We start from the raw sequence: 23,104 nt of genomic DNA, 5'->3' as shown, positions 1-23,104 counted from the left end.
CTAGTAAACATGGACGTCCACTGCACAGTAAGCACTATCTTAATAATGCTGTATTGAATGTTAACCTAAAATCAAAGTGGGAAGTTTAGAAAATATAGAAAATTACACGTGATTCCACTACCTGCAAAAATCTAAATAGTTTTTTCAATTTTTAACCTATCTATATTTTTCAGGGGTACACAATTTTATCTATTAACTTTTTTCCTTTAGCAGACATTAGCATTTCTCTTCAAAAACAATTTTAAAAACATTTCCTATGCACTTCTTACCATTCATATTTTAAACAACAAAGGCATTTTACTTTTCTTAATGAACCCCAAATTGGTAAGCATTAAATTGTTTTTTTACTATTAAAAGTGTCAATGTGATTAATTAAAATCTATATGTAATTTTTATATGTTAACTTTTTAGATATTTCATATTATATTTTAAGATACTACCAATAAATGCAATCACTGAGTCAAAAGCTATGGGCATCTTTAATGCTTTTCATGTATTGAATATGGAAAAAATTTTTTCAGCTGAATAATGAATATTGATTCTCCTAATGATAAAAATAATTCAGCAACTCAGAAATAAATATTTCTTTTCTTTGCTTACCTTGCAAGATCCCCCCAAGAAAAAAGCTGTCACTTCAAACTGTTTTGATGAATAAAAAAGGAAACATTGGTTATAACATTCTAAATGACAAGATTTCAAACTGAGAAATTACTTTTAATATCTTTGTTAATTTTTATGGTAGTAATGGGGTTTGAAATGGTAGTACTGAGGTTTGAATTCATGCTTGCTAGGCAAGCATTCTACCTCCTGAACCACTCTGCCAGCCGTTTTTTGTATTGGATATTTTTGAGATAGGGTCTTGTGAACTATTTGCCCTGGCTGACCTTGAACTGTGATCCTCCTGATCTCTGGTTCCTACGTAGCTAGGATTACAGGTATAAGCCACTGGTACCCAGCTATCTTTATTAATTTATTCAACCTAGTTGCAATTCTTTCACTAAGAAAATTTAAACTACCTTCATAGGCCTTATCAAAAATGTATTTTAGCTTTCGATGCTGCTTTTAAACATTTTAAGTTATATTTAAGCCTTACTCTTTGCATTATCCGTTTAGTGACTAGTTGGCAGAGGAGCCAGGCATGCTCACAACAGGACAGCCTAGGCCTCCTTGGGCAACACTACGGGAAACCCTCAGTGTAAGCATAAAATCTTAAAAGTATAAAGGAAAAGAAGTATCAAGTAAAACTGTTTTAATAAGGAAAAAAGCTCTCCTAGGTTTAAAAAAAATAGAGCAAAATTTTTCTGTTAAGTATTTCCAATGAGAAGAATAAATATCTGGGTAAAATCTGATTTGACTAAGCTCTGTTAGAATAAAGGCATATTTGATAAAGTAATTTTTTAAATGGACCAATACCTTAGTTAGACATGTTAAAATTGCCACATTGTGTACACTGAAACATAGAACATTGTATAAGATTCTTAAAAGACATCCTGGATGATATTTCTAATAAGCACTATTGTTCTTGATAGGAAATTTTTAGGGAAAAGAAAGTACTTACAATTTTTTCAATAGATACACTGATCCACTATGTATTACACTATGTAATTTCTTTCTACTGGCAACATGGGCTACACATTATATTTCATCATATGCTTCCTAAGAGTATTGTATGAAAAAATAAAGGACAATTTTTTAACAGCAAGGAAAAACTAAATTTTACCCATACCTAACTGACAAAAGGATTTTTCCTGCATATATCACATTCCTTTCCCTTTTCTGTTCTACTACAGATCAACCTTCCATTCTTTGTGTGTGTTTGTGTGTGTATGGTGAGTTTTGAGCTGAGGCTCTGTTAAGTGCTAAGTACATGCTCTACCACTGAGCTATACCTCTAGCCCCCAACCTTCATTCTTGATGCAGTTGAGAATTACGATTGCTGTCTTCAGGATTTTTTAAATATATATTCTCACTAGAAAAACAATCTAATGAACATTAAATGCAAATTCTCCACAGAATGTGAGTTGAATATATTTGTTATTTCCTTCAAACAATGCATAATGCAGAATTACAAGTTCAACAACTGTTTTAAAGATTCATATATTCCCATTAGAAATGTATAAGTAATAGTTTCTCCAAATCTGAAAGATCTGAACTTTGATGTTAATGTTTTAAGTATATCAGTCATAATTTATGTCCACTTTTGTTTGCTGCCTGCTAGCTAGTGGATGTGTAGCTACAGCTTTCACCACTGGCTACTTTGCTTTGGTTACTGTAGCAGATATTCTTTAGACATAAGATACCTTCTCCACTTTTAGTGACTACACACAGGCCCCAATGGAAAAAGGACTAGTGCTACCTCTCTGTCCAGTTGTATTTTTCTGTCATAGATACCCTTGATTACATTGTTTCAAAGCTAACACTTGCATGGTGTTCTGCTCCATGAAGAAACATGGATTAGTTGTCATTGTAATACACTGAAGTTTTTATTTTTAAACAATTTTGTTTCAAGAGCATTTTGGGGCCAGGTGTGGTGGCTCACATCTGTAATCCCAGCCACTCAGGATGCAGAGACTGGGAGGACTGCAGTTCAAGGACAGCCTAGGGATAAAGTTAGGGAGACACCCATCTCAAGAAGTAAACTACATATGATGGCTCACATGTGTAATCCTGGCTATGTGAGAAGCATAGGTAGGAAGATCATGGTCTGGTTATTTTCAGGTAGGATCTCACTTTATGCTCAGGTCAGTCTGAACTACAGTCCTCCTATCTGCACTTCCCACTGCAGCTGGGATGACAAGCATGCACCACCATACCTAGTCATTGGTTGAGATGAGGTCTTGTGAACTTTTTACTCCAGCTGGCCTTGAATCTCCAAATCTCCCAAGTAGCCAGGATTACAGGCTTGAGCCACTGCATCCAGTCAAGACCTACATTTTAAGGAACAAATACATCTATATGCTCAAAGTTGTAGGTCTCTGTAAGGTTACTATTTGTGTTACTTTGCCAAAGACAAGAAGTTCTGGCACACTAGACTTTTGTTCTTTTAGTTTAAAAAACTGTTAAAAGATTCACATAATTTTTACCATTTTAAACATTTTACAGTGTACAGTTCAGTAGTATTAAGGATACTCTTATTGTTGTGCAAACAAGGTTCAGAATGTTTTTCATCTTGCAAAACTGAAATCCAGTATCTATGAAACAAAATCTCCGAAGTCCTTCCTCCCTCCAGTTTCTGGCAACCACTGGTATCCTTTTCATTTCCATGAGTTCGATTATTCTTGAGACTTCATGTAAGTGGAGTTATACATTATTTTTGTTTTGTAACTGGCTTATTTCACTTAGCATAATGTCCTCAGCATTCATCCATACTGTAGCAAGTGTCAGAATCTCTTTCTTTCCTTCTTAAGATTGAAGGTTAACATATATATATGTTTTTGTTCACCCACTGATAGACTTTCATCTTTTGGTGATTATGAGTGAGGTTTCTATGAACACAGGTATACCTCAGTTTTGTTTTAAAACAAACATTTGGTTAAGGCTAGGGGCATGGCTCAAATCTTAGAACACTTGCCTAGCAAGCACAAGAGAGACCCTGAATTCAAACCCCAGTACCACCTATTAAATAAATAAACGAAACTGGGCATGATGGCTTACATCTGAAATCCTAGCTTACTTGGGAGGCAGAGAATAGGATGATCTCGGTTCCAGGCCCACCTGGGCAAAATGTTCATGAGACCCCATCTAAACCAACAAAAGCTGAGTGTAGTGGTAAGCACTGGTCATCTAGCTACATAGGAAGGAGAAATAGGGGATCTTGGTCCATACTGGCCCAGGCATAAAGATGAGACCCGATTAAAAAAAAACTAAAGCAAAAAGGACAGGGGTGTGGCCCAAGTGGTACAGGGCCTGCCTGCAAAGCGTGATGTCTTTTAGTTCAAGCCCCAGTACCACCACTTGGTGGTAAATAAATAAATAATAAATAATCTGGCCAGAAGTAGTCATGTTGCTCTGGTTAACTAAACTAGGCTGGAAAATATGGAGGCACAGAGGAAATGTTTGGTTAGCACCATCTCTGCCACAGATACATTTTATACCATAATATATAATATAGTAACAATATAATATGGACAATACACATAATATACACATATATATGTGTATAACTGGCTGGATGTGGAGAGTAAATTGCAGTAGATAAAGAGATGAATCAGGGATAAGCTGGGTACTCGTGGCTCACGCCTGTAATCCTAGCTACTAAGGAGGCAGATATCAGGAAGATCATGGCTGGAAGCCATCCTGGGCAATAAGTTCACAAGACCCCATCTTGAAAAAACCCATAACAAAAAAGGCTGGTGGAGTGGCTCAAGATGTAGGTCCTGAGTTCCTGAGTTCAAATTCCAGCACCGTAAAAAAAGAGAGAGAGAGAGAGAAAGAGAGAGATGACTTAGGGACTACATACCCTTAAGGTATACCAATAAAGAGGTCATCACTAATTAGCCTAAACTGGTGCAGTGAAAGTTGAGAAAAAAGGAAGTGGTTAATCAAGTTATATTTTGGAGGGAGATGACAGGGCTTCCATGAAAGAATGTGTTTAGAGAGGAAAGAATGACTTCCAGATTTCTAGTTTGAGGATCTGGGTGGTCTATAACTTAAGAGAAGACACAGAAGTAATGGAGAAGGTTTTGAGCAGTTTCTTTTTGACATATTAAGATTAAGCTCAAAAAATCTAATGTAGACAGTTGTGACACGAGGAGGTTGTAACTACAAGAATGACCTAGAGAGATCAACAACTAAATGTGTGTGTTTGTTCTTCCTGAGTGTAAGGGCTCTCTGTCAGAGTATATTCTATCTAATTCTATCTAAAGAACCGTTAATTATTCTAATTAGGGTCAACAGTCTTAACTAAAGTTTTTCCTGATACATTCAAATGAATGAAATCTATTTTAAATTTTTTTTCTATCAATATTATTAAAGTACAATTTATATATAAAATGGAGACATTTTAAGTCTCACAACTTCTGAAGAATACATACATTCATGTAACCACCATTAGAATCAAGATACAGAACATTTTTGTTCACTCCAGGAAGATCCTCTATGTGCCTGTCCAGTTAGTCTCCATTCCACAGCCCTAACCATAAAGACTAGAGTCATCCCTTGTTATCTGTGAGGTACTGGTTCTAAGACTAAAACACATTTCCCAGCCCCCAAGGATGCCTAAATCCTCAGATGCTCACGACCCTCACAAGAATTGGTGCAGTACTTACATAAGCTATGCTTATCCTTCCTCGTACTTCAAATCATCTCCACATTACTTACAACACCTACTGACATGTACGTGTTGTGTAAATGGCGCTTATAGTGTACTACTTAGGGAACGATAACAAGATGCACATGTACACATGCAGTCCAACTTTTCCCTCAGATATTTTTAATCAGTAGTTGGTTGGATCCAGACATAGAAAGTGCAGATATTGAGAACCACAAGCATAACATGTATGCAAGACAAATTATACATGACTAGTTGCAAAACTAGCTATGAATAACATGCAACTAGTTAGTCATGACTAGTTATGTAACTGGTTATACATACACGACTAGTTCTTCAACTAGTTATGCACAACTAGTCATACACAAACTAGTTAAACATGATGAGTTGTATAATTAGTTACATGGGACTAGCTGTGTGTAACTTACACACAACTTGTACACTTAACTATTAGTTATACACTAATACAGTTAGCTATGTAGTGCTTTTCGTTAAGATTAAATTTTAAACTGATACAGTAAAATTAATCAAAAATTTTCTGGATTTTTTTTGTCTTCTGAATAAGAAAGCTTCTCTTGTTCTTAAACCCCATATATTCTTTTCATAGTTTTAGATTTTTGATTCTCACTTTTCACTATTTAGAATTTACCTACATATGGTATAAGATAGTGATCAAATTATCTATTTGTTTTTAACCTACATACAAGTATCAGAATAGCTACCACTTTAGAACTTACTAAAAGAAACACCATATCAGAAATAAACACAGGCAGGACTGTAACACATACCTGTAATTCCAGGACTCGGGAGACTGAGGCAGGACTACAAGGTCAAGGCCAATGGGAAAGGGAGGAAGGGGAGAGTGAGAGAAGGGGAAGAGGGGGAGGAGAGAAAGAGTAAGAGGAACAAACTTGAGTACAAGAAAAACTTTAAATTCAAATGTTGGCTTTTGCTATGTGTAAAAATAAAAATCAGAAACAAAATCTAATAATGAGGAAACTGATAAATTACTTACTCATAATAAAATACTATATGGCATTGAAAACTAATTAAGCCATGTCTCACAAACATAAGGATTGGTGGGAAAAAAATAATACTGACCTTTCCTCACCAACACAGCTGAATTTCTTAAAAAGACTGAATGTGATCTTTTTTATTCCTGACCAACCAATTAAACAACTTAAATTTACTCTTGTTTATATTGCTTTAGACAGAAAGCGGCCATTAACAAATAGTGGGAAATCTAACAGCTATTTTTTAAGTTTCTACCAAAGTAATTTTGTTCTTTTGTGTGTGTGTGTGTGCGCGTGTGTGTGTTGGGATCAGTTTGTTTTTTTATACAGGCATTTGTCACTTACTCCTTTGATTTTCTACCTACTTCCTTAACCAGTATAGAACACTCTCACTCTAGTTATTGAATATTGGCATTATTCAAAATTTGGTCCTAAGCCATCTTCTTTTCTTCTATTCTTTCTATCCTGGCATATTTAATAACATCCTTAGTTTCATAATCTAAGGAGATGGCACCACCTTTCACCCAAGTATAAAGTCAGAGAATTAGATGTCATTTTTGTCACACCATATTCTTTTCCCATATTTAATCCAATAATCAAGTCCACTTTGCTTCTTGAATCTACTTACTTATCTTACTCTCCACTGTCACCCCTATAATCCACCATGTATGTCATCTCTTACCTGAGTGTCCCTGGACACTCTCACTCTTGCCACATAGGCACAGTAGTAGTTTTTGTAGTTACATAACTATGACTTTGACTACTGGAATTAATATATGTCTCTTCCCCCGCATTGTAATTCCATGAGAGTGGGATAGGGCATCACTAGCATCCATCACAGTCCTATGCACTCAGGAGGGACTCAAATGATTACTGAAAGAATTATTTAAGATTATCATTTCAAAGGCAATATGCTCTGTAGTCACTAGAGGTCGCCTTAATTCTTTTTTGGGGGTCTCCTGGACAAGACCTGTGAAGATTAACCCCCAGTTTTATGCTTAAGTAATTTACTTATACATAAAATTGCAGTGATTTTAAAAAATCAACATTCACATATTACTTATTTTATTATTATCAAGCACACCATTCATATTAAGCAATATTATTATATATTTCTCTTTAAAGAGAATCACATTTCACTCAGATTTATTAGAAAACTTTGTTGGCCATGGTTGAATTGTTTGGAAACCTCTAAAAAATGCACAACTCTTAAAATTTGAAAAATGCATATACATGTGCTAATAAAAGTTATCCATGGGATGTTTACCATACACTGAGAAGCAATGAGACATTAGATATTACTAAGACCTTAAATCAACCAAAACCCTGCATTTATGCTACTTGTGGTTAAGCTGAAAAATAATTTTTAACACTAAAATGACTGAAGTGCTTAGAAAAAAGCTTTTACAGTTTCCTTGCTAAGATACAAACTTCAATGACTATCATTTAGATGAAACAGTAGTTATTAAAGACCTAGATTAATGTAACTAATTAGAAAGGAAATTTCCCAACATAATAATAAATTTTGATAAGCAGAGATCAGAAATCATTAATATTCTAGCATGTGCTACTCATACATTTTTAATCAGTAACAAAAACTCTATGTATGCTGGGGAGTACCTATTGGGAAGACTGTTCAGTTGATTTGTTATGGGCTTCCAAGGTCCATGGTTACCAAACAGGAATTATAAGTAGTAAATTACAGATTTCTATAGGAAGCCAATCATGGAAGAATTTCTATATTCAGTTTCTTACAACTTCTGAGAAAATGTTTGAAGTCTACTTTCAACTTGTGCTTTAGAACTCAGATCCTAAATTAAAGGTATTCCTGTCTTTAGCATTACTGACTTGTTTTTTCAGATTTTATCTGCTAAATCAATTGATACTTACTTTTTTAAAACCTGCCAAATGTCCTCATCTCTATTAATATTTCATTAACTAATCATTAACATTTTTTGCCTCCCAGATACCAGGCAATATGACAAGAGAAGTCACAGTTCTATGTACTTTCATGATCCCCACTGACAGAAGAATGCAAATGAGGTTGACAGAATTTGTATTTGAACTTTTTTAAAAACTCATAATAAATAATGTGTACAGCTGAGTTTGAACTCAGGCTCTTCTGATAAGCAAAGTTCTCTTCAGGAATCTGAAATGTAGGAGATTTCTAAAATTTCTCATTACAGAGATGGAAACACTGTATAAACAAACCATTTCTAATCCTGTCGTTCATTTATCACTCCACTCTAGAAGTTGGTTCAACTTTTAATCTCTTTGTCAAACTCAGTTAAAATAAAGATAGACAATCTCTTAGCTATTTTGGTACTATTTTCCTAATATCAGAGGGTTATTTTTTCCATATTTTTCTTCAATAAATGGCACAGAAGAATATTTAGCATAGAGCATTAGGAGCTAATATCCTACAAAAAACACTTTACATTCTTAGTATTAACACTATTTTGTAAAAGTTTCTAGCAAAAACCTAACAAAAAGCCCTCACAATGCCTCATTCGAATGACAATTTTATTTTACTGAACCTGCTTAAACTGAAATTAAAGGCTACAACTTAACTGTTGGCAATAGGTTTACATGTAAACCAATAACCTGTTATGTAAGAATCTCTATTTTTATTTTTCCACAAAGGTAAAGGAGATACTTTATTGCTCCAAGGTAACATGTAACTTTCCCAATAGTCATAATTACTATTGCCCATTTACTTTGGTGCAATACTTTTCCTGAACAGCAGGAAAAAAATCTAAAATCTGCAAAAGGGACGATTTTTGTGTGAGAAAATAGAAGCCATCAGGAATTGCAATCCAATTCTGTTGATGGGAAAAACTTATTTTACTACCTCCGACTGTAACAAGGAATAATTTAAAAGATCAACGTTGATCGTCCAAATTTAGGAGTACGTTCCTTCAGGTGCTAACGCTTCATAAGGAGAATCAAAAGCTCCTAGGGCACCCAACTTTTAAAATTATTAAGTTCCACAACCCAAACCTCGATCCTCCCTAAATGAAGAGTCGGAAAGGGCGCAGTGCAACGTGGGTAAGAATGGCCGTGGACTTGGGACAACTGATGTTAGTTCCTTTGGTGAAGTCGACTGGGTTCGCTATTTTGAAAAGTCCTTGTTGTGAAATTCTTGTATGAAGATCCTAGGTGTTTACTGAGCACTTAACAGCTTGTTGTCCAGTCGAGACTGTTCACAGATCCCTGGCAAACCAAACCTGAGCGCTGCCTTCTCCGTCCTTTCTAGGACTAACTCCTAGGCGAGGAGGCGCCCTCCCTAGAACCGAAAGCAGTCGGGGCTGTCGCCAGGCCTCCGAGGCTGTCACCTCAGCACATGGCCGGGAAAGGAAGCCTAATTCTGACAACTGTCCCGGGCGTCTGCCATCGGTGCAGCGAAAACGTCACGGAGAGCACGCAGCAGCAAAAGGTGAAGCGCATTAAGGGGGCAGCGTGGCCGCGGCCGCGAGACCACCATTTCGGTGTCGCTGAACCTCAGTGCCATGGTCCTTGAACTTTACCTGGGGCTTATCCCGGTCAGGCCTGATCTCGGGAACGAGGCCTCCTCCGCGCGAAGGCAGGACCCAGGGCCATTAATGCTCTCGAAAGGATTCCCCTCTGCCACCTCAAACGGCAGCCAACAGGGTATCCCTAAACCACCTCCACATCCGCGCCTCAATCACAAAACACCCCAACACTTCCCCGGCCGCAGCTACTCTCGCGATAACATCAGGCCAGTGCCCCGTAATTCCAGCCAATCAAGAGGCAGTGTGGGCGGGGTTTTGCTTTCCAGCCGGGAGCGGGTCCTTCCATCTGTGAGCTCGGGCTCTGAGATTGGGCGGGGCTGAGGCGTGCTGGGGCGGGATTGAGGAGGGGAGGGAGAGGGCACGACACGCGCCAGTTCTCGCGAGACTGGAGACCAGGAAGACGCCTGCAGAGCCGGCTGCTGGTGCAGCGGCGGCTGGAGCACTGGGTGCTGCCGCATCCGGACCTCCTGCCTCTGAGTCTAGGCCTGGTCTTTAAGTAGGGAGGCGGGACTTGTTGTGCCCAGGACTGTGTAGGTGCTCAGTGCGTACTGAGACTCACCGGGCATTGAGGCTCTGGCCTGTCGGAGCCAGTCTGGGAGTCGCCCACACTCCTGACAGGATAAGATGGCGGCGATGGCGCCTGGAGGTAGTGGTGGCGGCGGCGTGAATCCATTCCTCAGCGATTCGGAGGAGGAAGACGACGAGGTTGCGGCCACCGAGGAGCGGCGCGCAGGACTTCGACTGGGTGCTGGAGTTGGCCTAGATCCTGGCTCTGCGGGCTCGCTATCGCCACAGGACCCTGTGGCCTTAGGGAGCAGTACGCGGCCAGGGCTCCCTGGGGAGGCATCGGTGGCCCTGGGGGGCTCCGGGGAGACCCCAGCCCGACTGTCAATTGATGCGATCGCTGCTCAACTATTGCGCGATCAATACTTGCTGACTGCCCTGGAGCTGCACACTGAGCTGTTAGAGAGCGGCCGCGAGCTGCCTCGGCTGCGCGACTACTTCTCCAACCCTGGCAACTTTGAGAGGCAGAGTGGGACCCCACCGGGGATGGGGGCGCCGGGGGTCCCCGGAGCAGCCGGCGTGGGAGGCGCTGGAGGTCGGGAACCGAGTACCACGTCGGGCGGGGGACAGCTCAGTGAGTACACGCTGCCTGCCACGCCCGCGGGGTTGTCGGGGATGTGCGAAGTTACTATGGGGAAGGGAAGGGAGTGTTTCTGGGTAGGAACTGAGAGCAGGAACGTTTTAGGGGGACAGAGAGCGTTGGGCTGGATGGGGGGTTCACTTTCGTGCTGGAAGCAAAGGGATCGGCCGTAACTGTTGTCTTTGTCGATCTTTGGCTGCTGGTACACCTGCTCCTGGCTCTCCTGTTTGTGTGGGTACTTATAAAACGTCCAGTTTCCAGTTTACCGGCTGTTAGGAGACTCCAGAAGGCTCCCTTGTAAACCGGCTTATTGCTCTAAGAGTCCACACCCCCGCCACCCCCAGTCTCCTGAATCTCACTACCGGGAAGTGGTGTTTCTCAGATTGCCCACAGTAATGCCTTTGATTCAAAGTCAAGAAAGAAAAGAATTGGAAATGTTGCAGTTCTCTCCTGAGTCGAATGCACTTAAGACCTGTTTGTTGTCTTTGAGACACGTTCTTACTCAATGGTTCTGTATTCTTTTGTACAATTAATATATGCTAATAAAAAGGGGAAATGGATTTTTGCTGTATAATTTTGTTCTGTTCAAGTAATTAAACATAATTCAGTTTCAATGGCTTAATTTCAGTAGTGCTCAAAATTCCAGGAAAACCGAAGAGCAGGGCAAGCAGCTTCTACCTACACTCTATCCCACCATCCTACTACCATGCATAAGATAGAAATTTGCTTTTTTTACCTTGTTACAATCACTTTTAGCAGCTGAGGAATCGTTTACCTCATTCATTGATCAGCATTTCTTACAGCTTGAAAATTTCTTCCTATCTAGAACATACTACAGAACTTCCAGTATCCTCCTTTGGAGAAACATCTTAGATTTTTCCCACACTGACACTATGTGACCTTTTAGAGTGTTACATGAGGCCAACTGAAATTTACTAACAAATGCTAATACTCAATTTTAAAACTGTAGCCTGATTAGTTTGTTTTTTTTTTTTTTAATCTCTATACTTTTGAATGACTTGTCAAATGTAGATGTAGTGGACCTGCCAAAAGTGGGTTTTCAAGATAAGCCCTGGTCTGACTCAGTGGGTCACAGAGTGGTCCTGGCTTCTTGGGAGGCGTGGTGTCCAGAGGATCTGGGTTCCAGGCCAGTCCTGGTAAAAAGTTAGGGATATCTCCCATCTCAACAAATAAGCTGGGCTTGAGGGATGACATCGGTAATTACAGCTACCTTACCTGAACAATAACTAAAGCAAAAAAGGGCTGGGGGTGTGGCTTAAATGGTAGAGCACCTGTCTAGCAAGCACAAGTCCCTGAGTTCAACCCTCCCAACGCCCACAAAAAAAAACCAAAAAAACCGGAAGCACATTTTCTCCTTGGATATGGAATTTTCTCAGTAGGTACAACTTCTTAGTCAATATATGGGATAATCTTCCTTTTCAGGAAAAGACTTTCTAATTGCTCACCTTTAACACAATAAAATGTAACAAAAAGCAGTGTAATAAAAAGGTACAGTTTTTTAAAAGATTTCTAAATTATCTAATGATTCTCACCTAACACTTATTCCCTCTCAAGACCCAGCTCAAATGTCACCCTTGTTAATGCTTCATACTCCCCAGGCCTAGTTAATTGCTTGGTTCATTTATTGTGTCACTTCCAAACCTCCAACATAGCCATTAGCTCCTTTGGATTTGATTTCATGGCAATTATGATTGAATGTCATAATTTTACTTGTGAGCAAGGAGCTTTCTTGAATCATTTTCCTCTTTTAAATATCTTTTCTCAGGACTCCTTTCCTTAGTATCACCCATGCTGAGATGCCATGATTGCCTCCTTCCACAGTTCCCATCTTTTCCACTCTACCAGAGGAGTTTCTGTTAGGTTGAAATTGGGTTTAACACTCTGCCCTCTAAGAAAATATCAACAGATTATTTGTAAAATTTATTAGGTTCACTGCTTTTAGTGGAATGAGATTTTCCACTGTTGTCTGGACCATTGATGTTCCTAAATATATCTATTGGGTAACATTTTCTTGCCTATGACTTTCCAGTTATTTCAAAATTATTGTTAATTCCTGTGGAAATTTAGCTTTATAATTTCCTTGCCTAGTGAGACTGGAATATATTTGGTACTCAGTATTTTTACACTGGTGTATTTGTTAAGTCTGATCAGCTTGGGATTATAGGATCCAAAAGTTTAATTCTATACTTGAGCTTATGTCCTTGACAGAGAGGCAAGACTAAAGGGCTTGTGGCTCAAGCAGTACGCACTTGGGCCCCAAGTTCAAACCCCAGTACTGCCAAAAAAAATGGAAGACTAACACATGAAAGACATAAAATTGTCCTCTGTAATAAAAAAAATAATGTTTATATTCTTATAAACATTATTTTTGATTGTGGAACTGAAATGGTCCTTGTGGATAAAGTAAAATTTAAGTTTGACCCTCAAATAAGGGAAATTTTGAATAAGTAGTAGCTTTTTACTTGGTTATATCTAAACTCTTAATCCAGAGTAGGGAAAAGAAAAAGAAGAGTAAAGGAAAAATATCTTTCCTTGTATAAAACATCTGGGAACATGAAGGTTTCTGTGACTTCAGACAAGTTACTTTATCTCAGTTCTTAATGGTATCTCTCTGACAGGGCTACTATGAAGGTCAGCTGAAAGGTTTTTGTTGTTGTTTTGTTTTGACAGTACTGGTGATTGAACTCTGGGTCTTGCTAGGCAGGTGCTCTACCACTTGAGCCACACCACCAGCCCTTTTTTTTGTTTTGTTTTGTTTTGCTTTTAGTTATTTTTTTGAATAAGGTCTCAGTTTTATGCCTGGGCTGACCTGGATTGTTATTCTCCTGTTTATGCTTACATAGCTGGAATGACAAGCATGTGCCACCACACCCGGCTTTTTATTGATTGAGATGGGGTCTTGCTAACTGTTTTCCCAGGCTGGTCTCAAACCCTGAGTCTCTCTGTCTCTGTCTCCCTAGTATCTAATATTATAGATGTGAGCCACCATGCCCATTTAGTTAGTACTTCTTAAGTCTATGTAAATGTAAAGTAAACCAATAAAAGGCAAGGATAATTTTGATTTTGTAGTATTTAATTAAAATCTGCTATTATATCTCTAATTCACTATATTTTATATCTGTAAAGGCATTTTATGTACATTGTACAGATTAATTATATTCATGTATGTTTTACATCTAACTTCTATTGGCTTTTTCTCAGGTAATTGTTCTCAATTTTATAAGTAATGGTCAAAAGAGGAGATTTATTTTTACTTGGAATTCATTAATACTTTTGAAATAAATATTTATTGCCATTTATAGAGCAAATATGTAAAAAGCAAAGGCATAGGGGTAGACAAATTGAACTAAAGAATAGAACAAAGCCCAGAAATAAACTCAAGGAATCTTCGGTAGACTTGGTGATTGATAGATGATTTTTGAATCTACCATGTCACTAGACTCTCCCTAATAGATTTGTCCTGCAACCAATATTTTCTTTTAAGTATAGTTCTGATCGATATGTGTAAAATGGATTGGAAGGAAACATGTACTCACACGTTGTTGGTAGGACAATCTTGATGGTAATTGGCAATATCACATTTTAAAAATATACATTCTTTAATCTCCAATTCCATATCTGTGGTTTATTATAGGCATATTTATTTGCATAAAAGCAAATAAACCTAGTTTTTAATACAGCTTTTGCAAGTAAGGTATTAAAGACTGAAAAGTAAAATGTCTAATAGGGGATTAATTAAAACAATGATCTGTATGTGCTGATGTGGAGTGATCATCAAGATACATTGAAATCAAATAAATTATGTACTAAAAGAGAAATTTGCATATGCCTAGGATTCTTCTAAAAGAATACATACAAAAGAGTCTAAACAATGACTGTTCCTGCAGAGGATTGCTGGTTGGAAGATGAGGGCAGGGACCTAGCATTTCTTTGTATGTCTTTCTATATCATGTTTTAAGTAGCAGGACTGCATTGTAACCCAGGTCACTAGCTTCAAAGTCTATATTCTTTCTATTAAACCACAACTACTACATTATGTCTACTTTAAAACACTGCTTTGCAACAATTATGTCATTTCAGTATATGGTCATGTAAAAATTAAAGTGACAAAGAATAATCTGCCAGAAGCATCATTTCATTTTATCAAGTGGCCACACTGCACCTCCTTAAACTTAATCAAAATCATGATGATAGGATATCTGGGCCAGGCCAGGATCATCTACTGATCTTCAGCTGAAAGCTAAATATACTCATCGGCCATTCTGAACCAAATAATCTAACAAGGCCAAATTAGCTTCTACTGTCTTTTTTAATCATGAAGGGTTGCTGCATGATCATATCTAAGTTTCTGATGAGGTAATAGAGCATAGCCAATCTTAGAAAGAGTAGAACACAGTTGCAATCCTAGGTGTAGCCTTCCAGATTTTCTCATTTATTATTTCAAAACTTCTCAGAAGTCATAAATGATGTTCATTTGTTTTTGAAACCAGTTATTCCTGTTGTGGGTGGATAAGATCACCCAAGAAAGTATCATGAGAGATTTTCTGTTATTGCTAACCGTTTCCTGGTTCCTTGCTTGTATTCTGCCTTACTTCAGGACTTTAGGTCATATCTGGACCGTCAATTTTATTCTTATCCTTGGCTTTAATCCCTTCCTCCATCTTTGTTCTTGATTTTAAAAACTATTCTATGTCACTTTAGCCAAAGCCTTTAAAATTACTTCCTCCTGTCGGAAGCAAATCTTTTCAATCCCTTTTTTGAATTAGCAAAATTACGTTACAGAAAAAAAAAACTTATAAACCTGTTTAGGAATTTCTTCCCATTTTGGGGTAATATATGATAAAATTTACTTTAAAATATGTTATTACAGATACGCAATAAATGCTTCTTCCTGCCTTTTCAGCTATGTTGTTGATGTGTAAAACTTTTATTCTAATCACATAGTTTCCTCATCCATCCCTTGACCATGTCTCGTGTTTTCCTAAACTGCTACCTGGTACCTCTTCCTGGTACATTCTCGTGAAATGCTTATTCTCTGTATGGAGTTGTTGTGTTGTTTGTATTCTGTTCCTTCTGAAAGAAAGTCCTGTTGAGGTTCTTCCCTTTTCATGTTGCTACTCCAGTCCATAGTGATCTCTAAGTCCTCAGAACTTGGAGTATTTTTTTTGTCTTTCCTACTTACAGAAATTAATTTTTTATAGATTTATTGAATCTATGTGTACTTTGAATCAACTCTAATAATACTGAAAAATTTTTGTGTTAATATTTTAGTTGTCCAGCTTTTCTTTAAAGATAAGCCATTGGAATTACATCATGTACACAGATGTAGTAATACAATCAGAACACTTTTTGTTAAATCTGTGAGCAAGCTAGGAGAAGAAGTTCTGTCTTCCACTTTGCAGTCTACTTACTATCTTTCCTGTCACAATATTCCGCAATGAGCTAAACATCAAGGTCAAAATAATTTATGTTTGTTTGTTTTCAGGTCTGTCTTCTTTCACAAATAGCACAAGTGCCTAAAGTTGGCAACTTATAAATGTTTATTTTACATGAGTATAAAGAAAAGACCATGTTTTATTTTTCTATGTATAAATAGTGCTCAATATTATACCGGTGTACAAGCTTTCAGTAAATGTTGTAGTTACATTAAATGATTTTTAGGTAGTAGTGGCCTATGAATTTGTAAGTTTGGAATATTTGCTTGTGAAAATTAGTCTTTTCCTCTACAGCCCATTTCTTCTACTCTGCCAAAGCAAGACTGAGGCAAGGCTGCTCTTTCTGAGGCAATTCAAGTGTCAAACCCAGCTTACCTGGAATCTAGACCAGAACTTGGATGTTCCTATATATTATTCGAAAGAACTGATGGTTTAGGGTTCAAGCTTTGATGTCAGAGAGCTCAAGTTTATTTTTCAGTTCTGCCTCTCCCTAGTTGCATGACTCTGGGTAGTCTGTTTCCTTTAGTGTAAAATGCCGATGGAGCATTTTACACTAAAATCTTGCATGGAGTTGTCATAAAGGTTAAATAAGGTATCTGTGTCTGGTGCAGAGTAAGTGGTCAGAAAGAATGTTAATAATTACTATTGTTATTACTTGATAGTAACCATACTCTTTACCTAGCAGCCTTTCAGATGGTAAAAAACAAATCATCTGGCGTTATAGAAATTTTAGCTCAGATAGTTTTTCAAGAGCTTTGGTCTTTATATTTCTTAAATATTTTGACCTTGGTGTTTAGCTCATTGTGGAATACTGTGACACAGGAAAGATAGTAAGTAGACTACAAACTGGAATTCTTCTAGCTTGCTCACAGATTTAACATAAAGTGTTCTGATTGTATTGTTATATCTGTGTACATGATGTAATTCCAATGGCTTATCAGTTTATTTACGCCAAGGATTGAGACTTACTGAATTTTATCTGTATATTCCTCAGATTAGTAAATATTAATCAAATATATAGTGTACAGTTTTCTTATGCTATGTAAAAATGAGAGCGTTGAACTATCTCTAGAATTTCTTCTAGTTCTCAAATATTTTGATAGTGGCTAGTGAAAAAATGAGCCCTAGCATTGGAGAAGAATTGAGGATCAGGAAAATATAAATCTGAGTTTTGCAACTGGCACAAGTAAGAGGCTCTCCCTGACTTTTTAGAAAATGTCTAGATCCTGATATCCAGACATTAGCATTTTACCTCTGGTCGGTGTGTTTGTCGAGTGTTTCAGGTCCTTCCTTTATTGCCGATGTTGCTGCCATTTATAGACATTTCAAATGATTTCAAAACTGACCTTCATCGGCAGGAGACCAAGTAACATTGTACTTTTACTCTGGCTTTCACAAGTACACTACTCACCTAAAAGAAAATGGTCAGTAATGCAATCTTGCATTACTTCCAAAGTAAATAATGGAAGTAACTGAAAGCTTATAGTTAGTCATACTTCTCTCAGCTTTCATATTTTAGAGTAGCTTTATAGTTTTGCTGTTTTGGACATTAATTTCTGAGATCTATCTTTAAGTATATAGTATGTTTGAATATTTATTCATGACCTTAGTTTTAAATATAATTACTTTTAAGTTAAATTTATTAGTAGTAGCATCTTTATTTATTGAATATGTATATTAAATATTTCTTTCTGTGTTATTTATCATGACAGATTTTTTTTAAGCACTATTCAGTTTAAATTGTTACTTAAAGCTGTCACTTGATTTTTTTTCTGTACCATTTTATTGAAGTGAATTGTGTATTTTCAGGATTTTAAAATTATAAAGTACCCATCTTAAAGATTAAGCATAATGTGAGAATAGAATACAAAAAATCTGAAATACTGCATAGAAGAGTATGCAGTGAAAAATTAGCATTCTACTAATTTTACCTTGTGTGTAGCATATATAAACACTTAATACAGGTAAGTATACACAAACTTACTTCAGTGGACTTTTTGTTCATTTGTTTGCTTCTTTTTCTTTTTAACCTTTTGATACAGCTGCAGGTGCTGACTGGATCTCCCTTCCCATTAGCAGGGCTCCAACACAGGTTCTCGTCTTGACTGAAATCACAGCAGAGTTTTGAAGCATCTCTATGCCTTCTGTCTTGCTCCTTGTAGCCTGGGCTGGCCTTAAACTTGTGATCCTCCTCCCTCAGTCTCAGTGCTGGAATTAGAAGTGAACACTGCCATGCTCGTGCCTTGCATGGACTTTGCATATCCATGTCCTTTTTAGAAAAGTTACATGTTGATAGTTTACTGTATCTTCTTGTCAGTGAGCTGGTATACAGTAGCTGTTCAATAACTGTTTGAAATTAACCATTATTGAATTAACTAATACTCTGTCAGCACCTTGTCAGTTTTTGATGCATTTAGCTTTTGCAGTGCTGTGTAATTTCTACAAGATACCATTTCAAGAATCTGGAACTATTTTCTTAGTATAGTAAAAGCTCAATCTGCTCGGCATTAAAATATTAAATGTAAATATAAATAAAACTACTTTTATATGTGATTTATAAAATCATTCTGCATGTCTTAGTCGTAATGTGTAAATGGATTTAATTCTCAGACCTGCTAAGCTTAACAAACAGGTTTTATTGGTTTGCTAACTGTGATGAAAGTTCTTAATCATTAGTTAGAAAATCAATTATTAAGAAGTTACACTAGCCTCCTGATATTTGAAGAAATGCTTTGTGGTTGAAGTAGTTCATATTAGAATATGATAGCTTCTTGCTTCTCTTCTTTAACAAGTGACCAGAAGTTTTTTTAATAGAATATCAAGAACTGAAAAAAAATAAATTAGGGACTAGGGATGTAACTCAGATGTAGAGCACTTGCCTAGCATGCATGAGACCCTGCATTCACTCCCCAGCACTGCCAAAAACCAAAACATTAGAAAATATTTTTCAGTGACTATTATAATACTAAGTTGAAGATTAAACTGTGTCTTTGCCTTCCCCAAAGATCCTCCCTATTGTCTAGATGTGTTCTTTAAAACTTAAAAGAGAAATACTAATAGTATAATGGAAATGTAATACATCTTGACCAGAGAGGTTCTAGTCTAGGCATGAGTGTGTAACTAAAAACATTAGGAGGAAGAGAAAGACTTGATAAAAGCAATATGTGAGTATGTAATATAAAAAAATGTTTACCTGAAATCAATAGCCAATATCATGTTTAACATTCCATTAAAGTCAGGAGTAAAACAGTGAAGTCTGGATCATAATACCAGAGTATTGGTCAATAAAAGTTCATCCTATTTGTGCACGTTTTCATACACAGGCTGAAGAAATCAGAATAGCTAATAAGGAGCCAAGACATGTGACTAAAAAGTGTAATAATCAAGTGGACTTTCTGGTTAGGACAGTAGTGGCCGGTTCAACTAATATACCAGGAAAACGTTAAATAGTTATGAACACAGGATATGACTGGAAAGTACACTCACATACCCCAAAAAGGTAGATAGCTGATATATTTTTTGAAGAATGTTCAACTCACTAGGAGTGGGAGATGCATAATTAAATAAGATAGAATTTATTTTTAGCATACTATTAGAAAGCAATATGTATTAGTAGCTTTAAGAATATGGCAAATCTCACTATATATGTTTCATTTTTGAAAAAAACAAGATATAAAATTGTATGTATAGTTTCATTTTGTTTTTACGAAAATACCTATCTACACATATGTAGACATGATGAAAGAGTTCAGTGAGAATATTTAAAAATTCAGGGATCTTATCCCCAGTTTTTGTGGAATTGGAATGATTTAAACAAGTCTTCTATGTATCTACTTTTATGTTTATAATCATTTATAATATAATTGGAAAAAATCTAATTTATGGTATGATGTAAGGCATTGGAGGACAGCGGTTAGTGGTTTAAGAATTGGACCGTTTTAAGTACATACATGTGATCCTGGAACACTATTTTACAAAGTTTCATATCAGTTGTTTACCAAATTGATGTATTTATAGTTCGGTGGTTTATTCAAACCCAGTATTTTATATATTCACCTAGTTAAAAGGTCTATAAGTAAATAAATAGACAATAAAGTTTGTATTGTAAAAAATAAATATTTTCTTTTAGTGACTCATTATCTTGCTTTGGTTCAGTTTCAGACAGGGAAAAACACAGAAGTTTTGTTCATTTGTTTAAAACAATAGAAATAATAGCTGTTTCTGCATTATGCCTCATTATTAAAAGATGCTAGGTAGGGCTCACGGAGTGGCTCAAGTGGTAGAGTGCCTGCCTAGCAAGCATGAGTACCTGATTTCAAACCCTAGTACCTCACCCCCAAAAGAAGAAAACAACAACAAAAAAGATGCTAATCAGTCATCTCCTCTGTATATCCAAGTTTAATTTCTTACAATATTTAGTTATTAAAAGTTCAAAATGTACCCAATAATCAAAAGAATTTTTCACCCATATATCCACTATCTAAATTCTCCAATTAATATTTTCCTGTACTTGCTTTATTTCCTATCTCTCCAGTTCTCTGTCCATTAAGCTTATTGTTTTATGATTTTTCAAGTTAAATTGCAGACCAGTGTACTTTTCCATAAATGCTTTTACATGTATAGCATTATTTAGAGACTAACATTTAAATGTTGGATTTTTTTTCTTTGAGGTATAATAGTAAAATGAGTGCATCTGTGGTAACTCATACATAGGACTTTATCTTTACCCCAGAAAGTCTCTCAGGCTCTTCTCCAGTCTATTCCCACCATTTCAAGCCATTCACCACAAGACCTGTTAGCATGACTTTTTCTACCATCAATTACAATTGCCCATTGTAAAAACTTCGTGTAAATGAAACTATATTGTAGATACTCTTGTATAAGACTTTATTCATTCAGCATAAAGCATTTGAGACCTATTTATGTTGTTGTACATATCAGTAGATTTTTGTATTTATTTTTAATTAGCTGGGTAGTACTCTTGAGGTTTGCCATTTTAATGAGCCTTGAGACTTCTGAATATAGAATTTGGTTATAGGCTTTTTTCTCACAATGTTCTTCAATATTTTTAATTAATAGCTTTGTTAAGATAAAATTTAAATATCTTAAAATTTACTTATTTTTCAAGTATACAATTTAGTGATTTTTAGTATATTTGTAGAGTTGTGCAAACATGATCTAAGCTACTTTTTGAGTCTACTTATGACCCCCAAAGCAAATCTCTTACCCATTAGCAGACACATTCATCTCTACCTCCAGCCCTAGGTAACCACTAATCTACTTTGTCCTTTTAGAATTGCTTATTACGTACATGAAAATCATATAGCATGTGGTCCTTCTGTAACTGGCATTTTTCTACTATAATGTTGTCAGCATTCATCCATTTTGTACAATGTGTCACTGCTTCACTTCTTGTGTTGAGTGTTATTACATTGTGTGGACACATACCACATCTCATTTTTCTAGCTATGAATAGAAGGCATGTGGTTGTTTCTGCTTTTATGCCATTGTGAATTACACTGCTATAAACAATCATATATAAGATTTTGTGCTCACATATATTTTCATATCCCTTGGGTGAAAGTGGAATTACTGGATTATATGGTAACTCTGGATTTAGTCTTTTGAAGAAATGCCACACTTTTCCACAGTGGCCATACCATTTTATATCCCCCAGCCATATGCATGGGTTCCACATTCTCCATGTCTTATGTTTCCAAAGTGAGATAAGCTCACATACCAAATTTCACTTTTAAGATGTACAGTTTGGTAAAATTTTTCAAATATTTGCACAGCTATGCAATTATTCCAGTCTGTAATTCCAGAAATTTCCATTACCCACAAAGAAACCCTATACTTACTAGCAGTCACTATTCATTCCCTTCTACCACAGCTCCTGATAACTATTAATTTAGTTTGTGTTTCTATGGGTTTGCCTATTCTGGACATTTTTTATGAGTGGTCATATCATTTGTGGCCTATGTGTCTGGTTTCTTTTACTTTGCTTGGTGTTTCCAGGGTTCACCTGTACTGTGTGATATATGCTGTGTTATATATGAGTGCTTCATTCCCCTTTAAGGAAGATTAGTACTTCATCTATTATTATACCACATTTATCCATTTATTAGTTGATGAACATTTGGTTTATTACTCTTGAAAAAACTTCTTTTCCCCATTCATTTATCTTGGTGCCTTTGTCAAAAACCAATTGATCGTAAATGCAAGAGGTTATTTCTGAGCGCTAAAGTCTTTGAACTCAGGGCCTCATGCTTGCTAGGCAGATACTCTACCACATGAGCCAGTCTGCAAGCCCGTTTTTTTGTGATTGCGTTTTTCAAGATAGGATCTCACAAACTATTTGCCTGAAGCTGGCTTCAAACCGAGATCCTCCTAATCTCTGCTTCTTGAGTAGCTAGGATTACAGGTGTGAGCCACTGGTGCCCAACTTATACTCTAAATTCTGTTCCATGTACACTTATCCCAGTGTCATGCTCTCTTGATTACTGTGGCTTTAAGTTTGAAATCAGATAATATGAGTCCTCCATCCCTATTTGCTTTCAATATCCTGAAACTTTTATTTCCATATGAAGTTTAGAATTAAGTTCTCAAGTTCTGCAAAAACGGGAAAAAAGGAATTTTTGGTAAGGATTATATTGAACATAAAGATTAATGATAGAATATTGTGATAC

The 23,104-nt window shown here is 36.6% G+C and overlaps 2 protein-coding genes across 14 annotated transcripts in view; one reads left to right on the top strand and one right to left on the bottom strand.

The window, feature by feature from the left end:
* The window catches only part of Pign (phosphatidylinositol glycan anchor biosynthesis class N), a 129,155-nt gene extending 119,137 nt beyond the window's left edge, over positions 1-10,018 (bottom strand). For 4 of the 7 annotated variants that reach the window (XM_074069686.1, XM_074069691.1, XM_074069690.1 and 1 more), the window contains exons 1-3: positions 9,810-10,018; positions 6,058-6,091; positions 601-639 (exon numbers count right to left, since the gene is read on the bottom strand). The gene's annotated coding sequence lies outside the window, so the exon portion shown is untranslated. Of the gene's footprint in view, positions 1-600; positions 640-2,813; positions 2,928-6,057; positions 6,092-9,809 lie in introns of all 7 variants that reach the window. The other 3 variants (XM_074069687.1, XM_074069688.1, XM_074069689.1) reach the window with 3 other exon arrangements.
* Positions 10,019-10,200: 182 nt separating this feature from the next.
* The window catches only part of Relch (RAB11 binding and LisH domain, coiled-coil and HEAT repeat containing), a 94,467-nt gene continuing 81,563 nt past the window's right edge, over positions 10,201-23,104 (top strand). For all 7 annotated transcript variants that reach the window (XR_012447008.1, XM_074069684.1, XM_020162399.2 and 4 more), the window contains exon 1: positions 10,201-10,953. Coding sequence is in view for 6 of the 7 variants with exons in the window: in XM_074069684.1 (XP_073925785.1) it covers positions 10,440-10,953 (514 nt within the window). In the remaining variant the exon portion in view is untranslated. The remainder of the gene's footprint in view (positions 10,954-23,104) is intronic.

This window comes from Castor canadensis, chromosome 4, assembly GCF_047511655.1.
Source record: "Castor canadensis chromosome 4, mCasCan1.hap1v2, whole genome shotgun sequence".
In the NCBI taxonomy this organism is placed as follows: Eukaryota; Metazoa; Chordata; class Mammalia; order Rodentia; family Castoridae; genus Castor; species Castor canadensis.
The sequence above is the reverse complement of the archived record's forward strand: the minus strand, read 5'-3'. Positions and strand labels throughout refer to the sequence as shown.